Source organism: Hyperolius riggenbachi, chromosome 5, assembly GCF_040937935.1.
Source record: "Hyperolius riggenbachi isolate aHypRig1 chromosome 5, aHypRig1.pri, whole genome shotgun sequence".
NCBI classification, from domain to species: Eukaryota; Metazoa; Chordata; class Amphibia; order Anura; family Hyperoliidae; genus Hyperolius; species Hyperolius riggenbachi.
Genome location: NC_090650.1, coordinates 336,185,637 through 336,210,455, shown reverse-complemented (window position 1 = coordinate 336,210,455; position 24,819 = coordinate 336,185,637). Strand labels below are relative to the sequence as shown.

The window sequence follows — 24,819 nt, the reverse complement described above, 5'->3', positions numbered from 1 at the left end:
TATTTATTTCAACACCCTTTTTTCTGCTTTTTTCGCCGTATTAAGGATAATTGCATTAAAGTCTATGGTGACACCCTTTTTGTCCACCCTCAGCCGGCTCCTTTTTTTCCTGCTACCCTAACAACTGTTTGTAAACTGTCAGAAAGTTTATAAATCCTTGAAAAAACTTGGAAATTGTCACTGAATCATTTGTGTAAAAAACAAAACAGAAAGCTTTCACCACATCAGATGCGTCATATTGTTAATGTTAATCTCAGTTTACCACAGCAAATGTTCTCTAGGAGAATACGTCCCTTTGTGTTCCCTTCCAGGAGATAGCAGCAGATGTCAGAATGTGCTGTCTTGTTGCAGACTGCGTTGCGTAATCCCTCCCACAAGCTGGAAACATTTATGGAGCTCAAATTTCATATCTCTGACGGCTGCAAGTGTTCTTTATATAAACCTTCCCCAAGAAGTCACAGAGCCTGAAGAAATCGCAAAGCCACGAGCCGTCTTCCTGCTCCAGACCCAGATCCACACGCTAGACAGATCCATTTAGAACACAGCAAGCACTCTGCTGTCTGCTCAACAGACTTCTATCCTTTTATGGAATATCAATCATATTAAAAAGGCACCAGAGAGGACAATTCAGAAGGTAAAGTACAGCCTCGTAAATAAATGTATACCTTGTTTAAAAAGTCATCTGCATTTTTTATATTCTCTAAATTGCTTTTGCTTCTTAAATATAAGTGCTCATTAAGTTAATTTGCAAGATATTTTTCACTTTTGAGTTTTAACTGTCTCAAATGGCCAAAAACCATCTGCGCTGCGCAAGTCACACGCGGGCCCCGCAATGTCACCGTTCCTTTTGAGTTTGTGAATTCTGATGCAAAAGTGCAGTCTGTTCTGACTTGTGCTGCTTTGTAATTAAATATAATTGTTTCTGTTCTTTTTTTTGTCTCTCAGGTACAGTTTAGCTGCATTTTGTACTACTCCTGATACTCGTGTTGCCTGAATTGGGACTATGGCATCTGTTCCATCAGCTGGCTGCCTCTTAGCAAAGAATCAGTTTTACAGAGGTAAGCATCTAAAAAGATAGATGACTTTTTAAAAGTTTTTCAAAAGAAGTCTCAAACTTCTTGTTTATTTCCAGACACCTCTGAGCATAATCAGGCTTGTGGCACATTGCAGAGAGAAATGACGTCCAGTAATCTTTCACAACCACAAATTCACCTTCATCACTTTACAGCAGTCAGAGCCAGCGTCGCAAAGTGATGCTGGCTGGTTGCTAAGTAGGCATGAGCAGACATTCTCTCTTCGGGAGGATTTGTTTGCTCAACAGGAAGCCAAATTGACTTGGGTTGAACCAAAACTTTGCATGGGGCTAAACAGATCCAGAAAGTTGATGAAAGTGAAACCGAAGTGAAAATAAACTGATGAGATATTTATCCTCCTACTCCTAAAAATGGCATTTTTAGATATCCCATGGTTTTATTTTATATTTAAACATTTACAAAGCAGATTGTTTTGTTGTCTCTGCTCAGTAGCAGCATAATAAGTGTCACAAAGTTAGAAAAAGGTCAATAGTTCATGTATTTTCTCTCTCTTTCTGCTCTCAGAAGTTGTATTCTGCCAGGAAAACTTTTATAGCTGTAATTAGCTTATTAGTGATGTTTACTATATTCCCGACAGGGAGAAGCTGTCACTTCCATGCCTAAAAATTAACTCTTTCAGGCTCCAAAATAAAACAAATAACACAGCCTGGTTATTAATATGCTTTGCACTGTACATACATATGTTTATCTTAACATGTTGCCTCGGGTACACTTTTTATAATCAAACTGTCAGGTATCTATCATTTGCTATTCAAATCTGATTAGTCCTCTGCAAAAATCCAGTTCAGCTGATGTGAAAATTCCACTCATGTTAAAGAGTGAAAACAAAAACCACAGAGTTGAATTTATGATCCCATATCTATTAATACGATCTACAGCATTTTTGTGTACTTTAGATTAGAAAGTAAAGCACAGACCTTAGAAAGGTGCTTGTTTATTGACTAGGAAGTAATGCCAAATAAAGACTGCTGCCTAACATACACAAAGTTACAAGTCCTATCTTTTAAACTGGCATTCCTACTAGAATAAGCATCCTTAAGAGATGGTTGGTGAACAAACAAATTATTAACCCTCTGTACTCAAAACACTCACAGCAAGCTGGAATTCTAGCAGCAATAAAAACAACTAGATTGCAAAACTGTATTCGGTTGGAGCATTTTGTACTAGACCTGTTCACTAGCGCTGAGGTTTCCTCTGTAGAAAGAGTCCCTACTCTACCTATACCAGTCAGCAAGTAAGCAAACATTGAATGGCCACTGCAATCACTATACTGCACACGTAGATCATTCACGGACTGTTTTCAGTTGGCTGGCTCAATAACCTTTTTTTGTGGGGAGGGTGGGGAATTAATGGTGTTTAAAGTGAACCCGAGGTGAGAGTGATATGGAGGCTTCCATATGTATTTCCTTTTAAATAATACCAGTTGCCTTGCAGCCCTGCTGATCTATCTGGCTGCAGTAGTATCTGAAGCCCACCAGAAACAAGACTGCAGTTATTCATGTCAGTTCTGACAATATTTTCAGAAACACCTGATCTGTTTATACTTGTTCAGGGGCTATGGCTGAAGTATTAGAGGCAAAGGATCAGCAGAAGAGCCAGTCAACTGGTATTGCTTAAAAGGAAATAAATATGGCAGCCTCCATATAACTCTCATCTTTGGTTTACTTTAAAGGAATACTTAAGCCAAAAAAAATAAAATTATATTTTCTCACCCGGGGCATCCCTCATCCCCCTGAAGCTGGATGGTGCCCTCGCAGCCCCGCTCCGATCGTCCTGTCCCCGCCGGCGGCTACTTCCGGGCTCGGCGACAGCCGTCGACAGGCTGGGAATGCGGCTGATTCTCCGCATTCCCAGCCGCTATATCACCATCTATGCTGCTATATATATACGCTATAGTATATATATACGCTATATATATAGTATTCCTTTAAGACTTACACAAATAACAGGCATAGGATTGATGAATATAGACTGAAATCAAGCTCACCTACTCTGCCTCTCATACTTTTGGGTGTCTAAATGAGAATAAGTTTGCAGAGGGTTATAACGACAGCGGGAATTGTAGGACTTTTAAAAAAGGGCATCTATTCATACAGAACACTGCAGAGAATGTCCTGTAAAAATGTTTTCTCTTTAAAATCTGTATTTTTCATTCTGCACTGGACAGCAATGTCACTTAGTATGTTCACTTGCATCCTTAACACTGTAATTTGTATCTTTTTATTTGCAGCGCGGCTGAACTCAGAATCAAGTGTGTGTTCCAGCACTTCTGATTCGGGGTTCCCAACGGAACCAGAAAAACCTCATCAAGGTATAGCTGCATTTAATTAGCTCATTATGGCTTGTACTCTAGCTTTATAGCATGACCACCAGATAACTGGTTTCATGTAAAAAACATTACAACCTCAGGCTTAGGAACAAGACTTTTAAAGGGATCTCTGCTTTGATGTGCTGCACAGATATTTTTTAAGCTGTCGCTCCACACAAAACTGGTTTTGGATAAATATTGCTGGGTTTATATTAGTCAGAAGCTTCCTCTAAAGTCTCTTATACACATCCAATTGTGATTGGCCAATGATTGGCTAATTTTGCCACCCTTGTGTAGTGTGTGGGCCAACAGATTGTGAATAATATGGACAGATTGTGTAGGTAAGCTCTCATACTTCATGGAAGTTGTAAAATTAGCCAAACAATGGGATGTGTGTACATAACTTTTCTAAATTACTGCTGTAGTTATTAGTGCAAATTACAAGTATTACATCAAAGTAAACCTGAAATGGCCATCAGGGGTGTATTTATACTTACCTGTGGCTTCCTCCAGCCTCGTGAGGTTCATGGGCTCCCTCTCCGTCGTTTTTGGTCGCTTAGTTATCTTCTAATCCTTTCTGTCGGCGCAAAATGGGGGCGGGCGTGGCCGGGGCCATTCAGGAGCGCATGACTGACCGCAACTGGCCAGATTACCGGAGTGGATTAGAAGATAATTGAGCAACCAGAGGGGACGACAAGGGCCAGAGGGGATGGCGAGGGAGCCCACTAACCTCATGGGGCTGGAGGAAGCCCCAGGTGAGTATAAATACACCCCTGATGGCTATCTCAAGTATACTTTTAGGGACTGTTTTTTTCTTAATTCAAAAATCAGTTTTTTAACCATACTTACCTACAACTGTACACATATACATATAGATCCATGATCCCTGCAGTTTGTTGGCTACTGTTAAGAAAATAGGGTCCTGAAATTACACTTTCTGTGAACTACAAGTTGGTAGCAGGCTGTGCTAGAATAGTTACTGTATTAGTAACTGTAGTATCAGTACACGATTCCACCCATCTCTTGTGCATAAAACAGTATATGGATGAGGTGGATAGTACCAGGGGCGTAACTACAAATCATGGGGGCACCTGCAAAGCTGGGATGGAGCCCCCAATGTTCACACCCTTTCCCTTGCCTACCCCTGGTGACCCTAACAGCCTGGGGGCCCATCTTGCAGGGGTCATAAAACAAGTGTGGACATCTTCATCTTCACACCCATAACAAGTGTAGCCACAAAAACACCTGACTGAGGGATGGATCCCTTTATCAGAGAGAGTGAAGTAGTAGTTGGTGTCCCCTTAGAGCTCTGGGCTTCCCTGTGGTAACAAGGTTTGCTCCCCTGTATTTATGCCCCTGGGTAGTACGCAGTGTGGCTAATGAAACAAATGTGGAAACTATGTCCCTACTCGGTCCTTGCCACTGTCTCTCTCACTGTCCTTTGCCACATTTTGTTTACTGGAAGATCTTGTCTGGCTCCTATTGTTGTTCCTACTTTGAAAGTCATATACAGTATTGACTCCTAATGGACACATATTTCAGTTCAATCTACAGAGTGTAGGAAGCCAGCTATAGAGCGCTGGCAAGCACATTTGACTGGTAAAAAAATGTACACTTGTCAACCTAAGGGCCACTAGAATTTCTCTTGATCAATTTTTGGCTTCAGATGCAGCCTGTCTTGGGAAACACTGCCACCTCTCCCTGTTGTCCACTTTTGGATTTAGTTGACCTGTAAGGGCCCTTTCACACTGGGCAAGTTGGGTTGTAATGATATCACAGTGCTACATGGCAGAAAAGTTGCATTGCAGTGTGGCCATACAGTAAAATGAAAGTAGAGAGAGAGAGAGAGAGAGAGAGACAAGACAGAACATTTATATTGTACTTTTTCTCCTGGCAGACTCAAATAAACAGAGCTGCAGCCACTAGCGCGCACTCAGTAGGCAGTAGCAGTGTTAGGGAGTCTTGCCCAAGGTCTCCTTACTGCATAGGTGCTGGCTTACAGAGTATGAAGAGCCCTTAACCAGTTCACTATCCAGCTACTACTATTCTAATTATGGCTCACTGCCATGGTAAACGCATGCATTATCCAGTTAACTGCATTGAAAACTGCTGCACTACACTAAAATCAATGTGAAAGCCCCATAGGAATAGTGATAGTGAAGTGATGATATTGTCTGTTGCAATGCATTGCAATGGGTACCCTGTGAAATGGCCCTAATGTCACAGATGCTGTAAGGGGAGAACAAATAAACTCAGCATGGGCAAAGGCCAGCTAATCCGTTGCAGGGACTTTGTAAAAAAAAAAAGCAATCTTTCTTCATACTACTAGATGTATGAAGGGAGCACAACTTCATCTCATTGTTTTTCATTGCACATCTCTTTTAGTAAGTCTCCAGTGGGTTGGAATGTTTCAGCTCATATGTTCAAATTCTCTTCTGATTAAGCTGAAGAGAGGCAATCTGCCAATCCTCATCAAAGCTGAGGTATGCAGTATCCAAGGCAACATGACATTGATTTAGTTGATCTGTTTAAGCACCCTGGTCAGTTTATACCATTTAGATAAGTGCAAGGTTCAGAATCTCCTCTTCTCATTAAGGAATACCCAGACAGCTTGTGGTGACCCAAAAACAACTGGAAGGTATAAAGGGCTTAAAGTGTACCTGAGATGGGACAAAATAAAAAAATATATACGTACCTGGAGCTTCCTTCAGCCCCCTCCAGGATTATCGCTTCCACGCAGTCCTTCTCCGCCTCCTCGTTTGCCCGCAACTGGCCCCGTAAAATCCTCCAGTCAGGGTCAGTTGGCACAGTCCGGCCGAGCGTGCTCCCCTGTTGCGCTCCCGCTCCAACAGCCAGGCCGTGCAAGTGCAGTTGGCCCCGAAACGGAGGACTTTCCGGGGCCGACTGCGGACAACTGAGGAGACGAAGGAGGATGGCGCGGGAGTGATAAGCTTGGAGGGGAATGGAGAAAGCTCCAGGTATATATATATTTTTTATTTAATCCCATCTCAGGTTCTTTTTAAAACGGCAAAAAGCAAATAACTGGTGTAAACTAGTGACAGGTGTTAATTAACAAGGCAAAAAGTAATGTGCATATAGTGCAGCACCTTAAAGCAAATCAGAATTCAAATTCTGTGATCTGCCTAAAATCCAGTGGGTTGTTTTTGAATACCCCCCTCTTCCTATATCAATAACACTTTTCTTTGATATATTAAAAAAGCCTAAATTTAAAAATATGTGTTTTCTCTGCTGAGAGTTGCAAAATGCAAATGTGGGCTTTTATTTGAGGAGCTTGTGATACCCATAACGTTTTGATTTCTCATTGATATATTGCTTTCTTTTATGAGCAGCTGTCTGTGTATTTACAAGATATCCTTTTTGTTTTTCTTTTTTGAGACAATCAACTTGTTTAAAGTATACCTGAAAAGAAAGAACTGTAAACATCTTGTAGTCTGTTAGTCTCCTGCTGATGCTACTCTGTCTTCAGCACTTTCTGAAAAACTCACTTGGAACAAGAATACTGATGATCAGATAAGGCCATTTTCAGTTCAGCAGATTTCTCCTAAAAAAAAGGTTCCTATTTGTGTTAAAATGCTAATTTTACTGAACAAATTTATGTTCACCCATTGCACTGAAATGGAGAATAAGAAGACAATTTGCTTTTAATGAAACAGAATACCCAAGCAGCTCGGGGTGACCCAAAACCACTAAGAAAGTATAGGGGACTAAAAGAGACCGAAAAGCCCTCCTACTAAAAAGCAACACTCAGTGTAAGTTACCTTCTTAAAACAGAAGGTATTTGCCATAATTCTGCTTTAAGTGAGTGACTGTGGTTTCCCATAATGCCTCACTACTGAATATGGAAGTTATCTCTTTATACCCCTGAAGCCAGGCTTACATCCAGAACCGCTTGTGTGTAGCAAACCTATAGCGTATACATTTTACAGGGCCACATCAACCAAACATGCAGACAGCCAATTTTGAATTTTTGGTCCTCATCAGTGCATGGCAGGGATTTATATGGCTGTATGGGATAGGGCTTGAACCAATGCAGCAGAAAACCCAAGCAGCTCAGGGTGACCCAAACCCTATTTGTGTTAAAATGCTAATTTTACTGAACAAATTTATGTTCACCCCTTGCACTGAAATGGAGAATAAGAAGACAATTTGCTTTTAATGAAACAGAATACCCAAGCAGCTCGGGGTGACCCAAAAACACTAGGAAAGTATAGGGGACTAAAAGAGACTGAAAAAGCCCTCCTACTAAAAAGCAACACTCAGTGTAATTTGCCTTCTTAAAACAGAAGGTATTTGTTTAAGAAGGCAAATTACGCTGAATATTGCTTTTTAATGAAAGTGTCCGGGTTTTCTGAAAATTGCCACTTTCACAAACATTCTCATTGTGCCAAAATTCTAAATATGTTTCAGAAAATGTGTACTTTCTAAAATACATTGTTTGCACCAAACTTAATTTAGCACATTTTGCTAGATCATTTGTAATCAAGAATACAGATAAAGACCCCTATTCAATTAACTATTTCTCCTATGTTTTCTCATAGGTGATATTTTAAAGAGACTCTGAAGCGACATTCAAAGCAACTTTTTACCTTAAATTCTACATGGGCATGTTTGCCCCTGCTAAAACACCGCTATCCCGCGGCAGAATGAGGGGTCTTTACCTCCCAAATCCCCCCCCCCCTACAAAATCCACAACCAACTTGGTCGTAGATTTTGCTGCTCCTGGAGGCAGAGCTTTCGGCTGTAGCTCTGCCTCCATGCGCGTCTATCAGCGGCGGATCTCCGCCTCTTCCCCGCCCCTCTCAGTGAAGGAAGAGGGAGAGGGGCGGGGAGAGGCAGGGCTGCGGCCATTAGCCCTGCCTCAACAGGAAGCGATCCCTGGACACCAAGGAGGGGATTTGGGGGGTAAAGACCCCTCGTTCTGCCGTGGGATAGCGGCGTTTTAGCAGGGGCAAACATGCCCATGTAGAATATAAGGTAAAATCTGTTTTTAAAGTCGCTTCAGACTATCTTTCACACCTTATTATAAAATGTCTTTTAAGGCAGCAGAAAGCAAGAAAATACTCAAAATAATTTTCAGTTGCAGAGTACGGAAAAGTGATTAAAACAGAAGGTGATAAATAATCTCCTAGGAAAACATGTAGGAGAAAAAGTGGATTGAATAAGGGCTGAAGTATCCTGACACTCATGATCTTTGTATCTGTTCCAGATGAGTAGTTCACAATATATTGTAGCCAGAGGATCAGCATTGCAGCCAGGCAAGGTCAATGAGATCCAAATAATTACAGGTTGATGCAAATGTACTCTATTTCTAATCAAATGTATGCAGCTTGAAAACAGACCTGCTGCTGTGGCATGCGAATGGTCCATTTTCAAGCTGAATACATTTGTGTAAACGTACCATAAAAATTGGCATGTTAGAAATGTGGGTGTGAGGGGAGAGGTGAGTCACTGGAACAGGGATGTCTCCCCATCCAATGGGTCCCAAAAAAAAAAAAAATTGGCGTGTTTTATTACTAAAGAAAGGTCATAAAAATCAAATGCAGGGACTTTAAAAAACACAATCTTTGTTCATACTATATATATATATATATATATATATATATATATATATATATATATATATATATATATATATATATATATATACTATACTATATACAGTTGTGTTCAAAATTATTCAACCCCCACTGAAGTTATGGTTAGACGGTAGGAAAGGAATGAAGTTAGGAAGGTAGGTTAGGGTTTGGCATTGGGAAGGGCATTATGCTGGAGAGGTTAGGCATCATGTGGGGGTATTCACACTAAATGAATTTGTTAGGGTTACATCAATAGAGGGGGATAAGCACCAAATCACTTATTGAAAACAGCATCTGTAAAAGCATGTTACCAATATTCTTAATGTTCTTTCCCAGCACCATATTTTTCTCAAGACAATTTCATATGTACCCAAAGGGGACAAGTGTCTACTATTTTACAGAGTCAGAACCATGTTCACTCTTGTACCAGTTGAATCAAGTTCACATATAATATTGATTATTCTGGTGTAATTTGTTGCTTTGGTTGCGTTGTGTCTTGCAGATCATCACTTCATTATTATAACATGAAGGCTGTGTTTTATGTCTATTTGAAAGCTAAATGTGTTTCATTTATTTACTTTATGGCTACATGGAGGGAATAATGATTTACTGCTTTAAATTAGCCATAGTAATGCTATCTTTTACTTGTTTTTATAATTATTAGTACATTTCCTTCAGGCTTTCAGATAAAAAATTGCAGCCTGTATCAGTCAGCAGTCATCCTTAATTGCAAAGATTGTTTTGGTTGCGTCTTCGCTTTGGAAATAATCATAGCTCTTTGCAAAAGTAGAATGTTTTATAAATCCCACTTTATCGCTGAAGCATATACTCCAAAAGTGCACTGGTGCAAAAGTCAAGCCTACGCTCATTCATTTCAGTGCTGAAGCCATACGGATAATATCTTAGCTGAAGCTAAACTGTAAGCCAAGGTGTAATTGAGCCTGCCCCATCTGCTGGCATCCCTCCCAAGCAACGCAGCCAGATCTAGCTGGAATAAATGCATTCTATTACAAGCTTTGCTTACACTGATCCAGCCTACGTTTCTCTTACAGGATTGCCAGAATTTGTTGAAAAATGCTGGTGGCTGAAGAACTTTTTCCACTGTGAGCAAGTTCCGGTGTCTACAGTAAGGATATCCATCTCTAATGAGAGGTAGGACTGGAGCAGAAATGACTTGTACTTGTTTCTGGCAATGCATGTCTGATAGGAACTTAATGAACATCAGTCAGGGGCGTAGCAATAGGGGTTGCAGAGGTTGGGACCGCATCGGGGCCCCGAAAGGCCCTCCCTCAACTACAGTATTAGCTCTCTATTGGTCTTGTGCTCATAATAATCACTTCTATAGATACTTTGAATAGTGGAAATCATTAACAAACTGTTTCCCATCCCCTTCTTGCACTTCTGACACTGTAGTTGCCATTGGCAGGTTTGGTGCGCCGTATTAATTGTTATGTATAGAGTGCTTGGGGTGCCCCATTGTAAAACTTGCATCAGGGGCCCACAGCTCCTTAGCTACGCCACTGACATCAGTGACACCTAAATAATGTATCTGTTTAACCAGAGTCGGATGGTTTTGGTGCACATACGGGGCCGTGCTGTGCCTGATTTGGGCACCACCATAGGCCATAATGTTAATTAAGTCAGTAACAACGCAGGAGGAATTACAATAAAATCACTGTAATTTGGGAGTCTGTAACAGCACGCCCCCGAATTACGTTGCCAAATGAAAAAATTATGCAATAAGTTGGGAAAAATATTTGATATATTCCCCGAGATAACTTAATGAAACAGAGCATTCTTTTGACTTCTCCCTGCACCCAAATTATGTATGCTGTTTAACCCAATTATCACCTGAAGAACATTGCATAAATCAAGCACCTCATCCCCCCAGAAGATCTGCCAACCTTAGTCCATGCCTTCATCACATCCCGACTGGACTACTGTAATGCTCTCTACACTGGCCTTTCAAAAAAGGTCTTGTACCACCTACAGCTGATACAGAATACTGCTGCCAGACTGCTAACCAACCAACCCCGTCACTGCCACATAACGCCAGTCCTGCACTCCCTTCACTGGCTACCTATAGAATGGAGGGTCCTATTCAAGATCGGCCTACTGACATTTAAATCCCTGAATAATCTGGGCCCTGGATACATGAAAGATATGTTGCAGCTGCATAGCAATGCCCGCATTCTCAGATCTAATAATCTAGTCATACCCAGAGTCCACTTGGAAACTTTTGGTCCCAGAGCCTTCTGTCTTGCTGCCCCTACATTTTGGAACTCCCTACCTCAACAGATCAGGACAGCTCCATCCCTGGCCGTGTTTAAATCCAGACTGAAAACCCACCTGTTCAGTTTGGCATTTGCAGAATTATAACTTTTGTTGTGTGAATACTTCATCCTACTACCAATTACTGAAACTGAAAGAGAGTATAAGCGCTTTGAGTCCTATGGGAGAAAAGCGCTATAGAAATGTTATTGTATTGTATTATTGTATTATCTAATCTTCATTACATATTGGTTAATATTTAACCACAGATTCATCCACTCTCAGAACTGATCCACAATCCATTAGTACAATAGTTCTAAAAATATTATTTTTCACTACTGTGCATATGGGGGTTTGCCACAAATCATATTCCATGAATATATTTCTCCATTATTATTATTTTTATTTACCATATAATGTAAAAATCTCAATAGTTTTCAAGCAACACGTTCAATCAAAACAAGTTGCCCTTGATTTACTAAACTTAGATATTCAGTAATTTGTCATGAAGGGCCAGTGGAGAAAGAGGGACTTTAACCTCCTCCTTTGCTAGCTGTGTGTACAAGCCGATCGCCGCCACTCCGTGCTGATTCGCTGCTACCCGCCGCGTTAGAGGCCCCTCCCCCCCCCCCCGAGTCCCCTTGCACAGCCTGGCCAATCACCGCCAGGCTGTGCTAAGGGGTGGATCGGGACTCCCTCAGGTGCCATGACGTGGATGACGTTGATGACGTCATCCCGATCATCGCAATGGCGACGGGGGAAGGTGGAAGCCAAACAGGAAATCCTGTTCTGAACGGGATTTCCTGTTCGCTCTGATCGCCGAAGGCAATCGGAAGGGGTGAGGGATTGCCGCTGCACAGCGGCTATCATGTAGCTAGCGCTAGGCTAGCTACATGATTTGTAGCTAGCGCTAGGCTAGCTACATGATTTTAAAAAAATATATATTTAAAAGTGCTGTGCCCCCATCCTGGCGGTTTTAATAGACCGCCAGGGATGTTAATGGGGATATTGTATATATTTATATATAGTGCTATTGCCTCTGACACACTTTTAAAGAGAACCCGAGGTGGGTTTGAAGAATATTATCTGCATACAGAGGCTGGATCTGCCTATACAGCCCAGCCTCTGTTGCTATCCCAAACCCCCCTAAGGTCCCCCTGCACTCTGCAATCCCTCACAAATCACAGCCATGCTGCTGACAAACAGCTTGTCAGAGCTGGCTGTGTTTATCTCTATAGTGTCAGTCTGCTGCTCTCCCCGCCTCCTGCAGAACTTCAGTCCCCGCCTGCCTTCCTTCCCTCCCTGCTGATTCGAGGGAAGGGACGGGGCAGGGACCGGAGCTATGCAGGAGGCGGGGGAGCAGCCGAGACTGACACTACAGATGTAAACACAGCCTCACAGCACGGCTGTGATTTATGAGGGATTGCAGAGTGTAGGGGGACCTTAGGGGGGTTTGGGATAGCAACAGAGGCTGGGCTGTATAGGCAGATCCAGCCTCTGTATGCAGATAACATTCTTTAAACACACCTCGGGTTCTCTTTAAAGCTATTCACAAATTATATCCTTATTTAAACATGAGTTAAAATGAATACAACTAACAAAAACCCAATATAGAAGGCAATATAAAATAGAGTGGCAGTAGAAGAGAAGTCAGACTGGCACTGGCAGCTCCTTGCTTAAAATCACAGCTTTATTGAGACAGGCTGTATAACAAAAGTTAAGAATTCCAGCTTTAACAAAGATTCCTACCCGATCCCGCAGTCAGTGAGGTGAAGTGGGCACATTTGCGTCAGGCAACCCACCGCTCCCACTTCACCCCACTGACTGCAGGATCGGGTAGGAATCTTTGTTAAAGCTGGAATTCTTAACTTTTGTTATACAGCCTGTCTCAATAAAGCTGTGATTTTAAGCAAGGAGCTGCCAGTGCCAGTCTGACTTCTCTTCTACTGCCAATTGAGATACATGTTTATTCTGTGGATTTGAGCACGCTATTCCTGCATTAAAATTACCCGACCACTGCTGCAGCTACCAGCAGTTTAACTGGAAACTAGCGACTGCAGTGCCTATTGTATCTCTTGTTTTATCTATAAAAAAGAGTGGCCATGAAATGTTCACCCGCACAGAACAAAGCTCCTTATTATATAATCAAGTCCATAAAATGGCAACCAAAGCATTTCTAAATTTCTATAAAGATTGTAGTGCCGATACTCAAAGATCAATAACTGTAATTCTATAGAAAGAACTACCGGTAATTTTAATGGTGCAATCAGTCTTCATCATCTAAACTTAGATATTACTATTATATTTTCATGCCCTCTTTTTAATACTTTTTTACTTGTTCGGGGCTTGAATGGTTTTCTACTGATACGTTTTAAAACAGAGATCATTCATTCGAAAATGTTTAGCAAATCAACCCCAAGAAAGCAAATCGATCTATTTACATCTAGTAGTCTGGATTTGTAGGTCGCTAGTAATTTGTTCTTAGCTCAGTAGAAATCACTACAATGTCATAAGGGTGCTCATCAATGTCACAGCTTTGACAGTTGCACTGTAACCTAAAATGTATCTTTTTAGGAGAAGCAATTAACCTTGTTACATGTGTGTGCCCTTTATCAGAATAGGATATGCACAGCACTGCCAAATCCCCCACAGATGGAATTACAGCAGGTGCTGAGACTATCTCAGGCCTGTGAATTTGGATGATGTCCCTTCTTCCACTCACACAGGCCCACAACAGCAGAATGAGGGTTTCTGTATTTTACTCTTTTTATTTTAAATGATTTGTACTAGCAAGGCTGAATGCAGTTTTTTTTTTGTTTGCTTGTTTTTTGCATATATATTAGAAAATGCTAAACGTACAAGGCCCTGATGTGGCCAGTGTGTGCCAGAGAGCTTGTTTATGGATACAGTAGACAACTGCTGCCCACTGCTCACTTTCATATAAATGAATACTAAATAATAATAATAATAATAATAATAATAATAATAATAATAATCTCTTTAATATAAGCAAAGGCACTCATCTCTCCTGTCCATAGAAATCAAAGAAAGTTGATCAAACTGAGAGTTTGTCTTTGTATTAGACCCACAGTAGAACATCTTTTCTACCTCTTGCCATCCAGTGTCCAAGGCATGACTAATGGTAACATTGATCACGTATTACAATTAAAATTCAGTAGGTCTTTAGTTTACATGTGGTCACGCAGAAGGGCATAAACATTAGTGCAGATGTATTTTTTAGATCTCAATCATTTTTAGTGAATTTCTTAACATAAAGAAGATTGTAGCATAAGAATAACAGGCAGTGAAAATACACAATATAGAGTAGAATAGTGGTACCATCACAGTAAACAGTATACATCCTAGAACAGATATACAAACCGAAGCCTGACAATATGCTGACAAACAATATGACAGTATATTGGTGTGAGAGGTTTCCACTATCCTTTTAAACAAGTAAACCATATAGGCTGCATGAGCCTGTCAGCTCGGGTGCCACAAAGTAGAAGCTTTCAAATGTGCTGAACATCAACAGGTGTCAAGAAAGCAAAAAAAAAAACAAAAAAACCCCCCACCTAACTGAAGTATACCTCCTGGGGTACTCAGACCGAATGTCGAGGACTGCACAGACCTAAGGAGGAACTTTACTAAATAACTTAATGAATTAAATTGCTTATTTTGGACAGTATTACTTTATAAATTACTTATTCAGTGTTTGAACAGTGTAAAATCTTTCTTCTACCTGATTTACACTCTTTTATCTTTCAAAGATGGCAACATCTTTAATGCTGGCAAGGTGCATCAATGTAGGATCAGTGACGTAGCAATAGGGGGTGAAGAGGTTGTGGCTGCACTGGGGCCCTTGAGCCAGAGGGGCCCCAAAGGGCCCTCATTTAACCGCAGTATTAGCTCTTTATTGGTCCTGCAATAATCACTTCTATAGTAGTAATCATTAACAAACTGCTCCCCATCCCCTTCTTGCACCGCTGACACTGTGGATGTCCTTGGCAGGTTTTGGTGCGCCATATCAATTGTTATGTATAGAGTGCTTGGGGTGGAGGGGGGGGGGCATGTAAAACTTGCACTGAGGCCCAGAGCCCTTTAGCTATGCAACTGTGTAGGATGTTTGTTAAGTGTGCAGAAACACCTTATCTCCGAGAGTCCTCTGGGATAGAATGATGTGACCTCATAGCCTAGGCTAAGCATTACTGGGAGGGCATAGCTAAATACCAATATACAGCAATATATACTTATAGGAAGTGTTTTTGATGTTGAAACCAGGAACATTTATGTAAAATTGGGCATTCTACATAATGTATTACATTATTCTACCATATATTGTTATGGTGTCCATTTGGTCTCAGATGCTCAGAATGGAAATTTCAGGCACCAGTAATTCTCCTTGTGATTAAAATAACAAGTAATCAGCTTTTCCCTAACGGAAGCTTTGTATTTCCCTTTAATAGGAGTCACAGCTGATATTATCACTAGCTACAGTATTGTGGGCGGAAAACAACTAAAAAAAAACATTCAAAGATTGCTTCTATAAAAGCACTGAAGAGACGCTACCAGCTACACAGTCTGAAGAGGATCACTTCCACATTCTGCAAAGATAATTAATTATATTCTCTTCCACCTAAACATGTCAACCTGATCTTTTATTTAAATGACTGCATTTAATCAGAGTAAATCATTTATCATCTTTCTGCTTAATCATACTGAACATCTTATCAAATATGCATATCAAACCGACACAGATTTTCCATAATCAGCCAATTTGCCACAATTGTGATTAGTGTTAGAGGATAACAATGGTTTTATGTATGCAGAGTTCAGTCCTATAATTCAGCACACTTTTTTCTAAAAAAAAAAAAAAAAAGTACCTTCCTAGTGTAAGAGTTAACTTTCTGACTATTATACTGTTGAACTTGGTACGCTAAAATGTAAAAAAAATTATAATTAGTGTAGCAGTGAAAATAGATTTTAGTCAATTCCCTTTTTTTCTCATGTTAGCGCCTTAAAACAGTAATTATTATTTTTTTATATAAAACCACGCACAACATGTAAGTTATCTAATAGAATTTAAAATGGTATTGCAGACAAAATGTTTCTTTTTTTTTAACTTTGGGTAGCTTAGGCAAAAATTAGAATCTCTGCCAAGTTTTTTTTTTGTTTGTTTGTTTTATTGCTTTTTCTGCCAATGTTAATATTTGCATAGTACTTCTTTATTTTAGTGGCCCTGAGACTGAAACAGGAAGTGAGGATGTTCTTGCACTGCTGCTCAAAAAGTACTTGTACATTTATTTAATGTTCAATGAAGATTTGAGAGATGTCCTGTTCTTAAAGGCCCTGTATCTAGGACAGGATGTGGTGGAAAACACCCGTATCTACAACTAAGACAATAATAAAAATCATACAGGATTTTTAATCCTCTCCAAAACTAAAAAATATTGTTTTGGTGGACGTTGCACTTTATTATAAGTCCAGTTCCCTCTTAAAATGTTGGACCCACAGCAGTGTCATATTTCCAGAAATTATAGCATGAAACATTTAATGCTGGACTTTGTCCCAATGGAAGTGAAAACCAATGGGCCTCATATACTAAACCATATACAGGAAAAGGACCTCACAGATCATAAATAAATACTACAATACTCAGTTTACTAAAATGTATTTGCTTTTAGATGGCAATGAACTACAAATTTTGTCAGGACCATAGGGGGGGATGCTAAAGAGTTTGTGACGTTATTCAATGAAAAACGCATCTCAGATGTGCAACCACTTATTCATGCACCTTTCCGTAACCCTTATTCTTGTCTGATAAAATCCAGGCAATCATTGGAAACTCTTACTAGCTTATGGTACATTACTTTCAATAAATCCAAGCTAGCTGTGAAATATCATATAAAATCTCTGGAGATCTCCAGAATAAAGATGCCTTTATAAAAAAAAATTAAAAATCAGTCACATTGATTTGTTTTCTCTTAAATGGTCAGAAGCAAAAGATGTGTGTTTCCTATTTCTAAATGTGTTAGAGCTGTGTTAGTTATCTTATTATATGGCAATACCTTCAGTACTTGCTTGGTGGTACAAGCGGCTGATTAAGCCAAAATTTCAGATGTCACCGGCTAACGTAGCACAAAATGTTAGTGAAGTCTGCACTTTTTCTTATCTTGAATAATTAAATTAATTTATTATCCATTATGACAAGACAGATTCTTTAGGAAAAAATATACGGTATATTTTAGCTTTGTTACTTTTCTTTTTTTCAAGCTAATCATTACATGTTAGAGATATACAGGGACGATGATGTGATTGGCATTGAAAGGCCACTATGGCTCCTTTTCAAAAATAAACTCTAAACATACATGCAGTTCTCTATGAACTATCATTGATGCACTATTATGGGAAAAGCACAACAATGAAGCTGAATATATACTTGAACTGTAGCTTCTCTTATATTTTATGAAAAAAAAGCCATTCCAGGTCCAGGTCAGCTATAAATATTGCAAGCGTTTTGGGAAATTTTATTAAAGATGCCCGTTTCTGCTCTTTAAAGTGTACTTGAAGTGTAATTTCATTTCTTTAACTAAACGTGCCCTGGAGAGTCTATTAAAACTTTCCTAAATGCCAGTGCTTTCATTGCTATAACTATCACCACTTTGTCAGGAGCCCAACATAAAAATTTATAGAGCTACACAAATGTGAGTTGGCTTTACAGCAGAAGCCAAACCCTACCATGCCCCTTTCATATACAGTTCCTGGCCCATCTTCCCAGTCTCTCTCTAGAAAGGTGGGTGGGGACCGACATCATTCTGTATGGGCAGGATGGGATGTGTAAGATTCTGAGGTATAGTCAATATTCCTGTGCTGCAGTTGTTTAAAGTGGGCTCCAGATAAAATGGTAACAGTTGTGGCAAAAAAAAAAAAAAAAAAAACTTTTGTGTATTGGAAGTTGCTATGCATTTTGTTCATCATGTTATTTTTGTTGCTGTAATTACAATATCTAACAATCCTGTACCAATGTCTAGGTTCTGTGTATACCATTGTCTGTATTCTTATGTACCCCAAGTTTGTTTCCTACTCTGTAAAGCTCTTCAAATCTTGTTTATTTAAAGAAAGAGAAACACATTTCGGGTTTGCTTTAATTAGTGAGAAGGGCTATTATACTTTGCATCTGAAAGGAGTTTTGAAGTGGCAGTGATCAGGGTTGTGAATAACGGTATTATAATTTGAGCTCACCTTTATGTGTGCAGCATGCCCATTACAGGTGAAAGGTTCATGGCAGGAAACTTAAGATGGTGTAACGGTTCTCTAAAGTTAATTTGAGTTGTGAGAGGCCACCACCATCTGTTATGCCCACAGTGAGATGCAGCACTGCATCCAGTCATTTCACCTGTTTCACTTGTCCCGGCATGCTGTTCTGTACTGCACCATGGCTAGCATTGATGCCAAGCACTTTTTATCACCACTACGTTTGCAAACAGACCTCCAGCACTAATAGGATCTAAGGATTTTTTTATAAAGACACTGTCTGCAGCCTGGAATGGAAGGGTATTAACTATAATATAGTGTGTGTGTATGTGTGTGTGTGTGTGTGTGTGTGCGTGCGTGCGTGCGTGCGTGTGCGTGTGTGTGTTCAGTAAATGTCAGGGCACACTGTAAACTTTCACACATGGTGGGCTAAAGTTTTTTTTTATTATTATTGTTACCTCTCCCCTTCTTAATTCAATGCATTATCCTTAAAGAGAATCTGTATTGTTAAAATCGCACAAAAGTAAACACACCAGTGCGTTAGGTGACATCTCCTATTCTCCTCTGTCACAATTTCGCCGCTCCCCGCCGCATTAAAAGTAGTCAAAAACAGTTTTTAAAAGTTTGTTTATAAATAAACAAAATGGCCCCCAAAACCAGAAGTAGGTTGATGTACAGTATGTCCACACATAGAAAATACATCCATACACAAGCAGGCTGTATACAGCTTTCCTTTTGAATCTCAAGAGATCATTTGTGTGTTTACCTTCTTCCCCCTGCAGCTCTCACCCACTGAAGAGTTACAGGCTGATCATTTCTTCCTGCAGACAGCTCTGCCCGTGTCTGTAATTCCTCAGCATGTGTCAGCCAGCTCCTTTCACAGCCTAACAGAGGAGGATTTTTATCCAGCTCTCTCCCTCTCACTGATATCAGAGAGCAGAGACGCTGCTGGCTTATGTAAATAACACACACACAGGAGTGTGCATAGAGGGGCCTGGAGGGGGGCGTGCATAACAGATCAGCACTGAAGAGTTGGCAGCCTTCCAGACACAGGGCAACAAGTCCGACAGGGGAAAGATACATTGATTTATTACAGAGACGGTGATAGTAGAAAGAGCTGCAGTAAGCCAGAGCATATTAGAATAGGTTTAGGAACTTGTAGGATGGTAGAAAAAAGGATGACATTTTTGTTACAGAGTCTCTTTAAGTACTCAACATTTTCTAATAAACTGTGGATGACTTTGATACTTAATTGTTTTAAAAATTCCCGCCAGCGGTCCTCCCAAATGAATTGGTAAGATAAAGAGGGAAAAAAATGTTTGTCCTTATGACTGTAAGCGAAAAATACATTTGGGGTAACTAAGGAAATACATGTTTCAAAAACTAAATTTGGCTCATTATGTGTGAAAACAACAGTGTCACTTGCATGGCAATACTGGATCTGAATTGTAGACATCCTAATTTCATAGATGAAGGCAATAGCTTGTAATAACTGGTGAAAATGTTGTTGATCTCTAAAACATATAGTTTCTTGCAGAGTGTTTGATAAGTTTTAAAAGTTTTTTGAACATTATTACATCCATATTTTTCATGGATAACGCGTTGAATGTACATATGTTTTACATGTGATTGAATTTTTTATACAAAAACCTAATAAAAAAATTTTAAACCGACAAACTAAGTTTTATATTTATTTACCTGTACATAATTCAACACTTTTGTATGGAAAGAGACATGTTTATGACTACTATACTCGAGTGAGCAAGATTATAGTCCCATACCACACTTTTGCATAGCTTAAATATTTAAATTATTATACAGTCCTTAACAAAAGAATAAATATACCTTCAACATTAAAATAATAAAAGGAATTGCTACTTTGCCCCTCCTTCTCATTAGCAATGAGTGGAATGGTCTGCCTGAAGTAGGATTCACAGTGGTTGAAGGCAGTTTGTCGAGAAAAAAAAATCTCTGTTGATTGGTAAAACTACCCCTGGGAGAACTGAACAGCTCATTGAACTTTGGACTCCTTACCAGTTTATAAACATGTACATAAGTCTGATTTATTAAAAACTGTTAAAGATGTACAAAGAACTCCTGAAATGTTCACTACACTGGGCCCATATTCCGTTCTCCTGAGTAAAATCCCAGAAAGTCCCTTTTATTCTCCCCAAGATATACCTTGTCAGCAATAAGCAATTTAAAAAGTACTAAGGGCCCGTTTCCACTAGTGCGGTGCGAATCACCGGGATTCCACCGCTGACGAAATCGCATGCGGATGCGATTCCGCGTGCGTTTTTTGCCGCGAATTCGCATGCGATTTTGCATAGGCAGGGTATATGCGAATTTAACCATGTCACTGCCTGGTTCAATTTGCATTAGTTTTCGTGCGAATTCGCACACGAAATCGCGGCAAAAAACGCATGTGCGTTTTCCCAATAAATACATAGCCTGCGAATCGCCTGCATTCCTCACGCAGGCGAATTCTGCAGGCCCTACCGTGCAGAAAAATCCTGCACAGAAAAACGCACCAAAAAACTGACAAGTGGAAACAGTCTCATCCACTTGTATTGGTTATGCGAATCCGCATGCAGACAACGCATGCGGATTCGCTCTAGTGGAAACGGGCCCTAAAAGGTGGATTAAAACAATCATATCTATCATATTGTGAGTATTTTCTTGCTTGCTAGGAACTTAAGGCTACTTTCACACCAAGACGTTGAGTTTTAAGGGACGTTAAGGTCGCATAACGTGCCCCTAACGCAACGCGTGGTGGTATTGAAGTTGGACGTCAGATTGAGCCGCGTTATGCGGCTCTCAAAGCAGCCGCTCCAGGATAGTGATGGGAAGTCCAGATCTTTTTAAGGATTCGGATCATTCGAATCGGATCATTGAAAAGATCCGGATCTTTGAACCAAATCATTTGAATCATTTTACTAGGGAAGCAGACTGGGGGTTAAATGACTAGCAGGACAGGACTTTCCCTGCACTGTACATTCTGTATGTTCCTGTTTCTTTCAGACAGACATCCACTGTGAACCGAATCTTTCATTGTGATGATCCGGATGATCCGACTCACAAAAAAGATCCGGATCAAATGAACGATTCGTTCATGATCCAGACAACACTACGAGTCCCACCACGAGTCACCACAGTGCAGTGAATATTAATTAGCCATGTGGCTAGTCATTGAGCATGTGCAAGCAGTCTAACGCAGCTAAAGCCCAGTATAACGCACAGCATGCTGCACCTTCCCAAAACGTGCAGCGTTACAATGTAACGCAACGTGGGCACTGTGAACAGCACATTGATTTTACAGTGCTGTGAGTTAGGCTGTGTTACTGGCTGCTGTAACGTGGGACGTTAACGTCCCATTGTGAAACCAGCCTAAAAGTTATTCTATTAAAAAAGTGTGAAAACATCTCTTGTGAGAAAACTCAGGAGAAACATTATTTTAATAAGAGCCCTTGACTCTCCTTTAGAATACTACAAGTAAATATTTAATACTGACATGCACCAAAGTCCCTGCAGTGTTCAGTAACACAAAGCTATAGAAATCAACTTAGGCATAAGAGTTCTTGGCCCATATGCAATTCACTTTCTCTCCTAGATGAGATTTTCACATCTTGCCAATAAAATGCCTTTTAAACCATCAGCAAGCAAGAAAATACCCAGATTAATTTTAACAGTACTTTTCACCTACTTTTTGGTACCTTTTTCAATTGCAGAGTGTGAAAAGTTATTTTAAACAGAAGATGAAAAATAGCAGTAGGAGAACAGAGGCGCCAGCAGGATAAAAGCGAATAAAAACTTTAAAATTTGCTGGGAGGAAGTGGTGGACTTACCTCCATAAAGCAGACACGAAAGACTGTCTGAATCGTAGCAATCACATGTATTAAATAGTACCCCAAAAAAGTGCAACGCGTTTCGCAGGCCCAGCCCGCTTCATTAGGCAATAAACGTGGGGACAAAACAGAATTTCGGCATTAGCAGGTGTAGCGCCTGAGGCGCTACACCTGCTAATGCTGAAATTCTGTTTTGTCCCCACGTTTATTGCCTGATGAAGCGGGCTGGGCCTGCGAAACGCGTTGCACTTTTTTGGGGTACTATTTAATACATGTGATTGCTACTATTCAGACAGTCTTTCGTGTCTGCTTTATGGAGGTAAGTCCACCACTTCCTCCCAGCAAATTTTAAAGTTTTTATCCGCTTTTATCCTGCTGGCGCCTCTGTTCTCCTACTGCTATACCGTGTCCACCCCTGGTGGAGGGGTGATCTACCCCCTTTCGCATCTACAGAGAGCGACTTCTTATCCCTGAGTGAGGACAGGTCTAATCTCCTCACCTGCCTATACAGTGGTTGCCTTTGTGGTAACCCATGTTTGTGAGTATAATTTTCTCACGATAACCTTTATTTCATTTATGCTTAACATACTACACTATATTGGGCTCTCGGTTTCTCTACACTTTAGAAGATGAAAAATGATCCCCAAGCAGAAAACTTAGGAGAAAAAGTGAATAGAATAAGTGCCCCCAGACTCAAGGTTACATCAAATGTTAACATCAAGCAATTAGTATTGCAATTAAGAATACTAGTGTTACATCTCTGCATATACAGTACAAGTTTAGCATGCTAGTGAGAGTGTTATCGGTTTATTATTTGTTATTTTTTATTATTATTTTTCTTCTTACAATTAAGAACAATTAAGAGAAACCTTCCAGAGTTCATGGCATGTATACAGAGTGGGGTATAGTACTGTATTAGCAGGGCCAATTTTTAAGTCTCAAGAAACCAGAAAGCACACTTATCCGGCATCAGCCGATCCCCATCAGTGTTGGATAACCTCTCATATACAGTGGAAATCATGTCTCGAACTGTTTGCTAAAATTATACTGGTTGATGATCATCATATAACAGAAAAGTATTTTAATTTTACTGAAATGAACTTAAAGGGAACCTTAACTGTGGGGGGGGGGGGGAAACTCACTTACCTGGGGCTTTGCCAAGCCTCCTGCAGCCGTCCTGTGCCCGCGCCGGTCCTTCGGTGCCCTCCGGTCTCCGTCCGCGGCTAAGTTTCGTTTTCGGCCGACTGCCAATCGTCCTCCGGCAAAGCGTGTCCTTCTTCCGCATTCCCTGACGTAAAGCGCCATAAAGCACATCCATGGAACGCATACCCAGCCGTAAAGCGCATCCGGATGACGCGCTTTACTGCGCTTTACGGCACTTTACGTCAGAGTATGCGGAAGAAGGACACGTTTTGCCGGAGGACGACTGGCAGTCAGCCAAAAACGAAACTTAGCCGCGGAGGGAGAGCAGAGGGAGACCGGAGGGCACCGAAGGACCGGCGCGGGCACAGGACGGCTGCAGGAGGCTTGGCAAAGCCCCAGGTAAGTGAGTTTCTTTTTCCCCCCACAGTTAAGGCTCCCTTTAAAGTGTATCCGAGATAAACTTTTACTCATTGCATAATTGTGTTGCTTTCCTATTGTTTATAGGGCATTCCTCAAGCCAAATACTTTTTTGTTTTTGTTTTAATACTCTAATTCTCTATAAACTAAACAAGCCTCACCCACAGCTCCTCCAGAGAGCCTTGGCACTGTAGCAAAGGCTTATGGGAGCTCAGTCTGGGCAGGAGGAGGATGAGGTTACTAGCCAGAGATTTCAGAGGCAGAGGGGAGGAGGGAGGAGGAGAGGGGAGTGAAGTTTTCACAGGCTGAGGGCTGGAGATGCTATCAGCTTGCCTCAGTGCAGTGTGACAAACAGAACATGGCTGCCCTCATTGTATCACAGCAATAAATAAACATGAAACAGTTGAAGCTGTTTGCGGCTACATTTTCTGTGTAAACTATCTAAACTTCATATAAGATATATAGACAAGTTACAAGTTATAGTTAGTTTTTCCTTTTGGATCCGCTTTAACAATGTTTTTTTAGGATGTGTACAAAGTCAGGCATAAAAAAAGATGGGTGGATGAGGAATAAAGCAAAGTGAGCACTGCCACCATATCATGACAGTAATAATCCAACAGAAAGGAATCCAGCACACCTTGGAGCAAATTAAATACCCATTTTATTGATCCAAAACATCAGTAATCTTGCAACATCTATGCTCAGTCCCTCAGCATTATATAATTTCAAGCCACTTTGGTATTCAATAACAATGAAAATCAGTGCAACTGGGAATTCAACTTCATTTGTGGATACGAACGTGGTTTATGTTGACACCATATAATGCACATAGATCTCACAAGGTTTCCATCAGTAAAATTGCCTTTAAATTTGCCCCAAGGTGTACTTGG

At 40.5% G+C, this 24,819-nt stretch overlaps 1 protein-coding gene across 1 annotated transcript; it reads left to right on the top strand.

Moving 5' to 3' along the window:
* The first annotated feature begins 449 nt into the window (after nt 1-449).
* On the top strand, nt 450-20,201 carry PPDPFL (pancreatic progenitor cell differentiation and proliferation factor like). The gene is made up of 5 exons (XM_068237364.1): nt 450-634; nt 946-1,058; nt 3,325-3,405; nt 10,052-10,151; nt 15,737-20,201. The coding sequence occupies exons 2-5, from the start codon at nt 1,004-1,006 to the stop codon at nt 15,747-15,749; spliced, it is 249 nt and encodes an 82-aa protein (XP_068093465.1). The 5' UTR covers nt 450-634; nt 946-1,003; the 3' UTR covers nt 15,750-20,201.
* The last annotated feature ends 4,618 nt before the right edge of the window (nt 20,202-24,819 follow it).